General features: G+C 47.0%; 1 protein-coding gene across 1 annotated transcript in view; it reads right to left on the bottom strand.

The window, feature by feature from the left end:
* The window catches only part of NDUFS8 (NADH:ubiquinone oxidoreductase core subunit S8), a 29,257-nt gene extending 18,300 nt beyond the window's left edge, over positions 1–10,957 (bottom strand). The window contains exons 1-4 of the mRNA XM_040321003.1: positions 10,861–10,957; positions 4,021–4,074; positions 2,521–2,583; positions 89–178 (exon numbers count right to left, since the gene is read on the bottom strand). Of these exons, the coding sequence (XP_040176937.1) occupies positions 89–178; positions 2,521–2,583; positions 4,021–4,063 (196 nt within the window). The 5' untranslated portion in view covers positions 4,064–4,074; positions 10,861–10,957. The remainder of the gene's footprint in view (positions 1–88; positions 179–2,520; positions 2,584–4,020; positions 4,075–10,860) is intronic.
* Positions 10,958–13,942: the final 2,985 nt, after the last annotated feature.

Genomic DNA, 13,942 nt, shown 5'->3' with positions numbered 1-13,942 from the left:
TCAGTACTTGCCACCGCCAGGTAGAAGTACATGAGTTTCTCTTTTAGGCCTCGATTGAAAGACTTTAGGTTCAGCAGTAGCATCTCACCTCTGAAAAGCTCTGTCCACAGCAAGGTTTGAGCGGCTTTGTCGGTGACAGACTTCATATCAGTTAGCTCCTCCTTGGCATTTACGAGCTCTAAATAAAAAAAATACAAAAAAATAAAATATATAATAATAATTATATATATATATATATATATATATATATATATATATATATATATATATATATATATATATATATATATATATATATATTTTTTTTTTTTTATATATAGTGAGTTATAAACCTAATCTTTGTTTGTTTGGCATCAAGCCTGACTATATACAGTTTTGCAACTTTACATAATTTTCCTCTGCTGGATGCCCTTCTGGAATACCAATCTCATGAGCCCCAGCAGAGATGCCAACCCTCCGTATTTTCAGGGAGTTTGTAAAAAACATAATTTGCACAAGTCTGTGGCTGGTGGAAATGGCTTATGCCCTATGAGAATATATTGGCTGGCAAATGATCCTCCATCTCCCCCAGCAGGCAGCGCTCCCCTACGATCCAGCAGTGGACTGTGCCTTGATGTCCTCACATCCAGAGCAGGGCTATGGACCCTGGCTCTAGTCTCAATGACGTCAAGACTCTAGTTCTGGTAGAGCATGGGAGTGCAGACATTGCAGGGACTGCTCTAGCTGCTTTCTCATTCTCTCAGCACACTTGGCGCCCAGTGCTGCTCCTTCAAGTCTAAGTACTGCTGTGCAGGGGAATTCAGGAGTCTGAACCGGGTTCAAAATAGGGTTAGATACTTGTATGCAAAATAAACTGCATTAAATTGTGTTCTTTGGAGTTCAACTTTGAAACATGCTTTAGGGTAAATACGTAAAACAAAACATTTATTCCAGTTATGGGTTCAAATACTAGTATAAGTACCTACAACAGTCCTTCTGTAAAGTTCCTGTAACCCCCTGTACAGCAGAGCTCAGAATGAAATAGGGGTAGGAATATATTGGTTTGTACGGTACTGTTAGCTAATCCTGGTTAGACATGCGTACAGAATGGGAAACAGCTGTGATCAATGTGCAGCTGCTCCTTTTATATCCAATCAGTAGGCTGGAGGAGAAGAAGTGACTAAAGCCTGGTACACACAGTAAGTCTTTTACTTAAAAGCGGAGGTTCACCCTGAAAAACAACTTTCTACCATGCCATCCAGCATACTAGCGTCAGCTACAGTATGCCTTTATTTTTTTTGCGCTGTACTCACAGTTTAATCCATTCGTTTCGTTTCAGACTCCCGCGGGGAAAGGCGTTCATATGAAGAGGGGAACATGATTGACGGCCGGCTATGGCGCGTCACGCGTTCTGAAAATAGCCGGAGTAGGACTCGGCCCTTCACGGCGCCTGCGCACAGACTAGGAGCTGACTGCGCAGGTGCAGTGAAGAGCCGAGTCCTATTTCGGAACGCGTGACGCGCCATAGCCGGCCGTCAATCATGTTCCAGTCTTCATAGGAACGCCTACTCCCCGCGGGAGTCTGAAACCAAACTAATGGATTAAACTGACTACAGCGAAAAAAATAAAAAAATAAAGGCATGCTGACGCTAGTATGCTGGATGGCATGGTAGACAAAAAAAATTTTTTTTTAGGGTGAACCCCCGCTTTAAGTTCTGCCCGACCCTTTGAAAATGTAAAAAGTCATCAGCTACACATACTGTAGATTCTGACTTACATTAGGACACCTACCTGTCCTGGAGTCCAGCATCACAGCCGATGTTTACCTCGGCTACCGCCGTCATTGCGGGTACGGGAAACCGGCAGTGTAGCTATTCGGCTTCACAGCCAGGTCCCTAATGCGCATAGCGCACTGCGCGCTCTCATGGCCCGGCAGAAGGAAAGGGAGGAGGGGGCCGAGCTGCTGACGCAATTCGCCGTGGCCCGGTCTCCCGGAAGTGGAGACGGGGTACCTGTAAAAAACAGGCACCTGCTCCACCCCGAAAGGTGCCAAATGTAGCACTATAGGGGGGGGAGAGCGCTGATCGGATGCTGGTTTTCCAGCAAGCTCGTTCCACAGAAGCCACCCGTGAGATCGGCTTCTGTCAAACAAGGACCGGTACACACGGGGTGAATGTCGGTTGGTATCTAAAGTACCGGCCGACTTTGACTGATATTCAGCCCGTGCTTACAGGGCTTTAGAAACCAATGTATCAGTCTATAGCCATCCATCATTTAGGAGGTGGGATACTATTCAAAACGCATGGGTACTATTTGTTGGGCATAAAAATGAGATCCGGAGGTTCCTGGAAGCCCTGGAGTGTCACGGTGCCTCCTGCATCCATCAGATTATAAAAATATCAAGAAATCTAACTCTAGTGCAGAAATCCCTCCAATGAAGTGTGGAGTAATGCAAACCAATCAATCCAGTAGTCTCCATCTAAGAATAAGCTAACCCTTTCAGATCAGTGTGGCACTTTAATCCGCTTATCTTTCACTTACTAAATGAGTGCATCTGAGGAGCCAGACTAAAAGGTCGGACCAGAGTCTGAGAACATGGCGGACCTGCAAAGAGAACGAGAGAAAAAAAAATTACTTGTAAAAAGAAATGCAAAATATACAGTTGGACACACTCAGGACCCATGCTGTAAACACCTCTGCTCAGCCTGATGGAAAAGTAGAACATTCTATGTTTGCTGGGCTTAGCCTTGTACCTACATACTTCAACTATCAGTGAATAGAGCAGACCTAATCTGAAACAAGACAACTTTTTTATAGCCTTGGGCAGGCCAGAATCAATGTTAATGGAGGAATCCCTCTCATAGTGCTATTGTGTGCTGCTGGCAGAGAGCTTTCCTTGCCGATAGAAGGCAACGATCACTGCTGGCGGCCATAGCTGCAGGCAGTGATCGCATGAAAAATATCTGAGAGGTTGGTTGTACTGAAGTCAGTTGATGGTCCCTGCTGAACTGGCTGAGATTTGATCCATTTATGACTGGTATATTTAGGATGATGAAAACTTTCCATTTAATGTAAAACTGCAAACCGATCACAAATTATGTTTTCTGGATGATCCTGGGGCACTGAAGTTCAGGCAGAGCAGGCCAATCAGTGGCTGTGTATGAACAGATACCCAGCCCATCAGCAGCAAGCCATATGGCAAATTGGAGAGAGAAAGAACCTTACTGCTTTCATTTTAACCCTTTGATTTTTAGGGTTGTGTAGTATATACACCTGGGCAATCAAAGAGTTAAAACAAGCTTGTTTTAGAGCTAATCAGATACCTTTCCCAAGCGCAGTAGAAGTCGTTTCATGTGTCTGAAAAGCTCTGAGCCCAGGACCACTGCTGGGCTTTCTCAGAATGGAGTGTGGGAGATCAATGAGCTCTCATTCACCAATCTTTTCTGCATTGGTTGAACCCAGAAATTCTCAGAACAGCCCTGGGCTAAGATCTTCAGTAAATGAGGAACACCGAACAGTTAAAAAAGAAGTAGGGACAAAGCTCTTTTGGCCTTAGGTCTCTTAGGGATCACAGGAGTGCACTTCGTTCTGCACTCCTGTGACCCATTTTCAGCTGACAGCGAGGCAAAGTCTTTGTTGGCTGATGTCCCTCAACTTGTCCAGGCTCTGGATCAAGCCCGACTTTAATGTCCGGATCCATTTAGATGCCTGGCCGTCGGCTCAACCCCTCCACAAGCTGCTGGGAGACTGAACCACCCACTCCACAGCCCGGTGTTCCAGCGTTAAGTGGAAGATTGGGGACACTTCTGACTTCAGTCTGCAAGGGTTCTGTCCAAACAGCGAGCCAAGAACTCTGTGGGGTTCTTTGAAAATATCACGGTGCCTCGTGCATTTGTAAGACAGTGGAGAAAGTGGGGGAACAAAAAAAAAAAAAAAAAAACACACAGATAAAACTTCAACATAATTAGATGGGCAGGAACTTGCCCCGTCTGTGGATCCACATGACCCCGATTAAACCAATGAGACAGAAAAACAGTTTACCTGCTCGCCTTGCAGCGTTGTATATAAGACGAGCGCCCAGCATGCTCACGGTGTCTGCAACAGGGGAAGAAGAAAAAAAAAGGGGTGCACATTTAATAAACCAGCAAAGAACAAAACAATTCTCTGTATAAATAAAGAATGGAATGAACTGGGTGGCTATACAATGCAGCGCCTGAATTTAAAGCAGCGATTCTCAAACTGTGTGCTGCGGCTGAGATTTGTAGGAGTTGGGAGTTTTCGAAAAAGAAATAGAAAAAAATTCAAATTGCTAGCGTTTTGAAACCTTGACCATATCAAAAATCTAAATGGTAAATCAATGTTTCAAAAGTTAAAAAAAGTAACATATATAAAAAAAATGCAATCTGCCATTCATTGGTTCCTTTCATAATGCAAGACTTGTGCGAGATCTCGGGAGAACACGATTGCTCCAATTATAAAATCAACCATGAAACGCACTTGGTTTGTTGACTTTGGGGCTTCAATTTGATTTGCTCTTGAAAGCAGGCACATCCATCACATTAAATGTGAAATTAAAGATACATGTAAAAATAAGTTCTTCACCACAAACATTGTTAAAACATGTTTTGATCTTTTTGGTGCGCCACAAGACAAAAAAAGTTTGAGAAACACGGATTTAAATGGTCTAATGAATGAAATAAAGCAGCAATCTCTATAGAACAGACACCTCTCCATGTGCCATCAAACGTCACTCCATTCAGTAGAAACGTCTCCGAAATTCTACAGAGAAACCAACACTTCTGGGACTGTTGATCTCCTGGGTCCCACACAGTTCTCTCATGGGTTCCTCCCGCTGAATTACATGTCACCAGGAAGAACCAGTGAGGGCTGCTGGAGAGTATTGGTATTGGTTAGCCAGTGGACTTTTACAAAATCATTTCTACTACACAGAGCACCTTTTAGTAGCACAAATAGCAGAGAAGATAAGCATTCAACCTCTTATTGTCAGACATTAACCACTTCCATACCAGACACTTACGCACCTTCCCGCCCAAGCCAATTTTCAGCTTTCAGCACTGTCGCACTTTGAATGGCAACTGCGCGGTCATGCTACACTGTACCCAAACAAAATTGGCGTCCTTTTTCCCCCACAAATAGAGCTTTCTTTCGGTGGTATTTGATCACCTCTGCGATTTTAAAAAAAAAAGACTGAAAATTTTGAAAAAAAATTATGTTTTTATTTTTTTCTGTTAATTTTTTTGTAAATAAGTTTTTCTCTTTCAATTACGGGCACTGATATGGCGGCACTGATGGACATCGATGAGGTAGTACTGACGGGCACAGATGAGGTGGCACTGATGGGCACACATAGGCGGCACAGATGGGCACACATAGGCGGCACAGATGGGCACACATAGGCGGCACAGATGGGCACACATAGGCGGCACAGATGGGCACACATAGGCGGCACAGATGGGCACACATAGGCGGCACAGATGGGCACACATAGGCGGCACAGATGGGCACACATAGGCGGCACAGATGGGCACACATAGGCGGCACAGATGGGCACTGGGCATGGATGGGCACTGTGGGGTGGCACTGATGGACACTGGGGTGGCGCTGATTTTCCCAGGTTGCCAGTCAGTGCCCATTTGTGGGCACTGATTGGCATTTTTTTCCAGGCTTTTTTTTTTTGGCCCACCCTGGTGGTCCAGGGTGGGCTTCCCTGGTGGTCCAGTGTGGCGATCCGAGGGGGGGCTGCGCTGATAAACAATCAGCGCGAACCGCCCCTGTCAAGAGAGCCGCCGATCGGCTCTCCTATACTCGCGTCTGTCAGACATCAACGGCTCTTCCTGTTTACATCGTGATCAGCCGTGATTGGACACGGCTGATCATGTGGTAAAGAGTATCCGCCGGAGGCTCTTTACCGAGATCGGAGATGCAGGGTGTCAGACTGACGCCCCGCATCACCGATCGCCGCGCGCCCCCACGGGCGCGCGTGGCATGAAATCCTGCAGGACGTCCAGTCAGGATTTCAAAACCAGTTCCCGGACGTAAATCGGCCATAGGCCGGGCGGGAAGTGGTTAAAGGGGTTGTAAAGGTAAAAGTTTTTTCACCTTAAAAGCGGGGGTTCCGCGGGAATTTCTTTTTTTAAACTGTGCATCTACTCTTATTAACAGTGTACTCACATCTGTGAATTTTCTAGACATTCGCATGCGAATTTGGCCGTAAATAAGTATTTATAAAAATTTGTCCTGTGAGGTTCCATCTTGCTTGTGGGCACTGTGAAGCCCACAAGCAAATACTTCCTGGATTCTGTGAATGCTCTATCCCACGCATAGGTAGTGTTGATGGCAAGCGGCGCCGTCAACACTACAGGGTTGCCATCACAACGGCCGGCGAGCAAAATCTTGCGATATCTCAGCATTCTGTGTTAGGAATCGTCTCCTGGGAAGCATGACACTGTGCTCCCAGGAGACATTGCAATCCTGTCCCAGCAAACACTGGGGCATCGAGAAACAAAGAGCAACGCCCACTCCCGCGGGAGGGATACCAGGAAGTGGCTGCTATTGTCTACTGAATACAGGTATTGGAACCATTTAAAAAAATTATGGATACCGGAATGTGTATGTAAATACGGAGCTGGTGTGAATAAGCTGAAGTTGTTATTGAGGGTGAACCTCCGCTTTAATGCATCCTTACTATTTGTTTAATCTCTGTGCATCACCTAAAGCCAGTCACTTCACTAGGTATATGGAAGGCTTTAGAGACACTTTAGGCTGGGTTCACACCTATGTGAATTTCCCCGCATCCAATTCGCATAGCAGGATATTGTGACCGATTCTCTACAGAGCCGGTTCACACATCTCTGCAGCAGCTCCAGGGCGAATTGCACAGAAGCCCTGTGTGTCTTTTGGTTTGTTTCAGGTCTGAAATTAGCTGAAAATTTGACCTAAAAATGTGGATGCAGACACACTGGACTCCTGCTGTGAGCTGGAGCGTGCTGCGGAGTTCCACCCATTTTTTAGTTTATTAAAAGTCAGCAGCTACAAAAAGCATAGCTGCTGACTTTTAATAAACAGACATTTACCTGCCCCATGGTCCAGCGATGCGGCCGCCCAAAGGCTCTCTCCTCGGCGCTGTCATATTAACTGTGGGCACCCGGCTGTGACAGCTTACAGCTTCACTCTTGGGCGCACACTGCGCTCTCCTATTGGTCAGCCGATCTTCTGGGACCTGAGTTGTGTCCCAGAAAATCGTTGGCAGGGAGGGGCCATCTAGGACGAGAGGAGGAGTTGCCTAAACGGTTGAAGAAAGAAAGCAGGACAGGAAGTCCCACTAAAAAGAGGGTACACACTCCTCCCCCCCGAAAAAAGACGACATGCCAAATGTGGCATGTCAGGGGGCGAGGGGTGCTTAAAGCGGAACTTCCACTTTTGGGTGGAACTCCGCTTTAAGACCCCATTCACACCTCCGCGACAAAACGCCGGACGCTCGTGCCGCTGGAGGGGAGAATTCCCCATTGCTGTCTATGAGATGGTTCACATCTCAGACGCCGTACGCCTGAAAAAAAGTCCCGGACCCTTTTTTTCAGGCGGCATTGGCGTTCGGCCATACAAAGCAATGGGAAGACTTTGTTAAAAGTACGCGGCGTATCTTGTCGCGGAGGTTTGAATGCAGCCTAAGCGAGTTCTTCCATCAACAGGTGACATCACAGCTAGTGGGCAGAATTCACAGCCATCATCGAGCACCCTCTTACCCGAAGCTGCAGGGTCATGTGACTAGAGCAGATTGAAAGGGGCTAAATACGTAGATCTGTTTCCTACAGGTTAGGTAGAGGAACATTTTTCAGAATAATTATAGTTTGGGTTTTCTTCCACTTTTAGGACCCAACAGTGCACTTGTTGTGTTAACAATGTGGGGCTTCTGGGTATGGGGGAGTATTCATCCTTTCTCAGGTGACAGCGTTTGAGCCCAATCAGCCAATCACCTGGCCTGAACATTGTCATATCGGGGAGGTATATGACATTATCCACCACTGCATGCTTTGCGATGGGAGTGAAGGATTATGGATGAATGAGTATACCAGGCTGGGGGGGCGAAATATCCAGAACCACTACCCCCCCAGCCTGTGACAGACTCTCTCTAAATCAGCTCGGTTTGCTTCATTCTTACAGTGACCAAGCATCGATTTTTCAACTTTTCAATATAATCGTTATCAACTGGATTGCAAAATGATCATTTGATGCAACACAAGTAGGAAAATAAAGTTTAGATTATAGTGGGTAAAAATAAACTTCAGAATGAACCAACTGCTCCACAGACTACATGATCAGCTTAAAAAACAAAATGTTGTTAAGCCCAGCCTTATCTATTCAAATGGATGTGGAGCCAAAGCCTTTTATTTGTTGTATGTGATCCAATCCGTTGCTGGTCTTTCATTGTGATGTTCCATATGTCCTGGTAACCACTGTCATTGGCGCAGAAAGTGACGGGAAAAGCCAACATTTTACAGTTGTCATCAGAACAAGACGTGCGGGGGAAACCTAATACGGACACCTGTTCAATAGGTGAACTCTTCCCAACACACTCACTTCCTATTGTGCACTGGGGCAGGAAGTGAAGAGAAATATCTCCAGTGGGACACAGAAAGCAAAATCAAAACCTAAAACAACAATTTTAACCCTTCCCTACTTGAATAATTTCAAGTGATTGTGAGGGCAAGTGCCATCATCCCAATTACATTGTTTTAAAGCATATCCTCATTTGGTGGAATTTTTAAAAGGCAAAACATGTTTGATACGACGGGTGACCTGTCTATCAAAGTTTCTGGGCAAGGGGGAGGGGCTATACATGATGGCGCGGCGGGGAAACACACAGCTATTCAAATGACAGCTGTTGTGTAACCCCAGCGCATAGTAACTAGATGTCGGCAGCGGAGGGGAATTGACTTGGCTTTGTCTTAGGGGACACAAGGCTGCATTAGGGACATGGCTGAATTTAGGGACACAAGGCTGCATTAGGGACACAAGGCTGAATTTAGGGACATGGCTGAATTTAGGGACATGGCTGAATTTAGGGACATGGCTGAATTTAGGGACATGGCTGCATTAGGGGGACAAGGCTGCATTTGGGGGACAAGGCTGCATTTGGGGACAAGGCTGCATTTGGGGACAAGGCTGCATTTGGGGACACGTGGCTGCATTTAAAAAAAAAAAAAAGTATCGGTATTCGGTATCGGCGAGTACACAAAAAAAAAGTATCGGTACTTGTACTCGGTCCTAAAAAAGTGGTATCGGGACAACCCTTGTACGCTCCATCAGACAAATGTTCGCTGACAAACTTTCCGGCAACAAATGTCCCATGGAGACTAATCTGATCGTGTGTACAAAAGTCCATCGGACTAAAGTCCAAAGTACTAACACGAATGCTCAGAACCAATGCTAAAGATCAGACAACAATAGCAGAAGTTGCCCACAGGGTGGCGGTAAAGAGCTGAAAAAACCTAAGTGATTTGGTGAAAGTTGGCTGAAAAAGTCCTACTGTGTGTATGCATACCAAGTTCATGGGCAATGCCCTTCGGAAATCCACAGAAAAGTCTGATCGTGTGTACGAGGCTTTAGTTTGCATGAAGGGGTGTACTTGGCCAGCAACAATGTGTAGGTAGGTGGTACGTGTGAAGGAACTTCCACATGATCAGCAGGAGCCAACTTTGCCCAGCAGAACATTGCCCAAAGCATCACAATGCCTCCCCTGGCTTGTCTTCTTCCTATACTGCATCCTGGTGCCATCTCTTCCCTGGGTAAGCAATGTACACCCACCCAGCCATTCATATCATGTAAAAGAAAAAAAAAAAAAAACTTAATTCAGACCAGCTCATCTTCTTCCATTGCTCCAGTTCTGATGATCATGTGCCCATTGTAGGCACTTTTGGCTGTGAACACGGGTCAGCATGGGCACCCTGACCAGTCTGTGGATACACAAACAGTGATGCTCTGTGTGTTCCGACACCTTTCTATCAGAACCAGCGTTCACTTGCTGTAATTGGAGCTACAGTAGCTCTTCTATTGTATTGGACTACACCCCTCCACACCCCTCAATGAGCCTTGGTCGCCTATCACCCTGTCTCTGGTTTGCCAGTTTCTCTTACTTGGCCCGCTCTTTGTCAATCCTGACCACTGCAGACCCGGGAACATCTCACAACAGTTGCAGTTCTGACCCAGTCTTCTACCCATTACAATTTGGCCTTTATCAAAGCAGCTTTGCCCATTCTTTCTGATTTTAACACAACTTCAGGGACAAACATGTTCACTTGCTTCCTAATATACCCCACTCATTTCTATGTGCCACTGTAACCTGATAATCCATGTTATTCTTCACTTTACCTGTCTGTGGTCATAAAGTTATGGCTGATTGGTGGACAAATTCAGCCAACAACATGGAAAGCCAAGCAATGCCAGCTGGGGTCAGTCAGTCTATTGAGATGGATATGTGTAAGGATATTACAAGGAGCCCACATTACATGGTCAGTAATGAGCTGACACACAAATAGGGCTCTCTGAGCACACACGGACATGACTTCCAAGTATTTGAATAGGGCGAAGTAGGACATAAACCAAGCTTTTGCGCATGCGCGATGGGTTAGGAAAACCTACCACGCATGCTCAGTAGGATCATGTGACCGACGGAGCATGCGCAAACGTCACTGTCTGTGCGTTCCACAGGGTAGATCTTTCGTGGTTACCCTTCCAGCCGGCTAAGGAAGTAACAAGCGGACAAGATGCAAAGCCGCATTGATCGGCACTGCGATTCCCGCTTCTCCCATATCTCCCACTCGGTTTAACAAGCAGTCCTCTCAGAGAAATGCCCGTGCTCACCTGACAGCTACCGCTGACCTTGCTTCTTGCCTTGCGGGCGACCGTAGAAGCTTGCGGAGCTGCGATTGGCCAAAGCCGACGTCATTCAGACGTGGAGGCGGGCTACGAATTTACGTTCCAAGGTCGTCATTGGCTGGTTTGGACCACGCCTTACTACTGGTACTCTGTGGCCACCGCCTAGCAATAGCTGATTGGATAAAGAGTTTTGTAGTGGTGATTGGCTGGCCTGGCTGTCTACATAAAGTTTTTCGAATTGCGATTGGTTTACGGGAGCCGGGCTGTCATTGCAGGCGGGTCAAGCGATTGTAACACAAACCCAACCGTCAGATTTATAAATGGCATTGATGGGGGTCACGTGTACAATAGTAGAAGATTGCTTTCTCTTATGAAGTGGAGCTGTCCACAATGATAAGACAGATCCCATCTTTATACTGTAATTCACTTTATATTAGAACTGTGTATAAAGCTGCTATACACATTACAATCTGATTGTACGATCTCTGAGATTTACCAATACTGTGAAATGCTGGAGCCCCACTGACACAATCCATTGAGCAAGTGGGCCTGATTCAGCGTTAGATTCCACTTTATATTTGCTGCGTTTTTAAAAGTTTACTTTGCTTCAGCTACGCTGTCGAGATAGCGTTCAGTACGATGTGTGGGAAACACCTTTGACGGGTTAGCCCCCCCCCCCCCATATAAAAAATCTTGAATTTTTTTTTTATGCAGTTTGTTCAGGTAGGATCAACCGTTGTTTGCGTTAGATCTCACACAGAAGAAGCAATATTAACAGTTATTTGCAGGGGGGCTAACCCTTCATCAGCCCCACCTTATCAAAAAATTGACCAAACAGTTAGCTATTTTGGAAGCCATTTGTTAGATCCGGTAAGATCAAGTGGTTTTAACGTTAGATCTCACATAATTTCAGAGATATTCCACATACAAATACAGATATTGGGTGTACATAAGGACGGGTTGGCCCCCCATATCAATGTTTCTGGCCAAAAATCATTCTGGTTAATAGATATTCGTTAGATCCGGTAAGATCAAGTGGTTTTAACGTTAGATCTCACATCATTTCCGAGATATTCCACATAAAAATAGGGATATTAGGTGGTACAGAAGGTACATCCATCTACAAGTGTCTCTGGAGGGTCTCTGGAACCGTCTGGATGGTTTGTCAGCGAATGCCTGTAGTCTCTCCTCATACCTCTGTTCATCTCCCTGCCTCATGGTGATCTCTCCTCAGACCAACAAGCTTAAAGCGGGGGTTCACCCAAAAATAAACTTTCTGACATTAGCTACATCCCTCCAGCATACTGCTAACATCTGCAGTATGCTGTTTTTTTTTTTGTACTTATCGTTATACGAGCCCTTGTTATCCGGCTCCGAGCGGGGGATTACTTCCGGGTATAGGCGTTCCTAAGCGAAGAGGAGTTGATTGACGGGCTGCTAAAGCGCGTCACGCCTTCCGAAAATACCCAAAGTCACACTCGGGTGTTTACGGCGCCTGCGCAGTCAGCTCTACACGGCAGGCGCAGGCGCCGTAAACGCCCCGACTGTCACTTAGGGTATTTTCGGAAGGCGTGACGCGCCTTAGCAGCCGTCAATCAACTCCTCTTCGCTTAGAAACGCCCATTCCCCGCAGGATTCCCTGCTCGGAGCCGGATAACAAGGGCTCATATAACGATAAGTACAAAAAAAACTGCATACTGCAGATGTTAGCAGTATGCTGGAGCTAATGTCAAAAAGTGGATTTTTGGGTGAACCTCCGCTTTAAGGGCTCTTTCACATGGGTGGACCGTTCAGGTCCGCCTGCCAGTTTTTTACAGCCGGTTTTTGAACGGGCGCTCCGTGCGCCTCTATGGAGCCACGGATGTCAGCGGTGACATGCCTGCTGACATCCGACCCACCAAAGTGTGATGGAGGAAAAACCTACTTTCTCTTCCGTTCATGGACGGACACAGCAGCAATTGACCTTAGGGTTATCTACCTTCCTTTCAGGAGATGACTAGGCAGAAAAAACAGCACTTCAAGTGTTAAAACATATCTCAGTATAGCACCTCCCAGGGGGTGGGTCCCCCGGGTACATCCCTCTCTCTGCATCATGCAGCCCCAGTTTTTTTCTGCCTAGTGAAAGGAGATGACATGGCTCCTCTGGGCCCATGTGCTCTGGAGTTTTTTTTCGCTTTTATTAAATTTTTTCCTGCATTTTTGGATCCTGGGATCTTTAATCAACTGCCGACTGGGTGACAGGCTAGATCCTCGATCCTTGTAGTCCCCCCATGTTCGGCAATCCAGCGTGTGCCGGCCTTTAGCTACGCGCTGGGCTGTCCACGACATGCCCCGTTGCTCCAGGGGTGGCCGGTGAGCTATACGCTCCAGGGCACACATATGACCGGTCTCTATGGCCGTGTCACAGTGTGCCGGGCCGACAGCCATGCCGTAACTACTGCGGACATTGGGTCTGTCTGGAATGCCTCCAGCCGGTGGTCGCAGGATGGGTAAGTAGTTTCCCCTTGCCTTGGCATGGTGGTTCGGCTGGTGCATTCCCGGGGAGGTCGATCGAGTTTCCGCCCTGCTTTCCTCTCTCCCTTTCTCTTCCTCCTTCCCCGCATTCTGGGTGGCGGCCGTGAGGTGGGGGGTCCGCCTGGGGGGCTCCGTCCTACCTGGGGCTGCGGCTGCTGTGGGGTGCTGTATGCCTTTTGTGATGCCGTGTGTGCGGGGGGGGGGGGGGGGGGACCTGCAGGGTCTGGTACGTTTGCCGTGTTTTTGCTGCTGTATGTCACTGTGTGTTTTAAAAACGTGTTTGGCCGCCATTTTGCCGGTGACGGGCGCTCTTATCGACGATCGGCTGCCATTTTCTTGTAGCCTGCATGCTGTTTTTTTGCATGTCAACGGCCATCTTGGAAGGTTTTTCGGCCTCTAGTGACCAGAATAACGGCGCAAAAGCTCCCAGCACACTTTCTGAGGGACGGCACAGCACGGGCAGCGTTTCTAGCTTCTCAGCAGCACTACAGTCTGGTCAGGTGGTGAGTCCTCTGGGGGGTCCCCTGCTCTCTGTTGCGGCCGGGAGGGTGGC

Source organism: Rana temporaria, chromosome 8 (assembly GCF_905171775.1).
Source record: "Rana temporaria chromosome 8, aRanTem1.1, whole genome shotgun sequence".
Taxonomy (NCBI): Eukaryota; Metazoa; Chordata; class Amphibia; order Anura; family Ranidae; genus Rana; species Rana temporaria.
The sequence above is the reverse complement of the archived record's forward strand: the minus strand, read 5'-3'. Positions and strand labels throughout refer to the sequence as shown.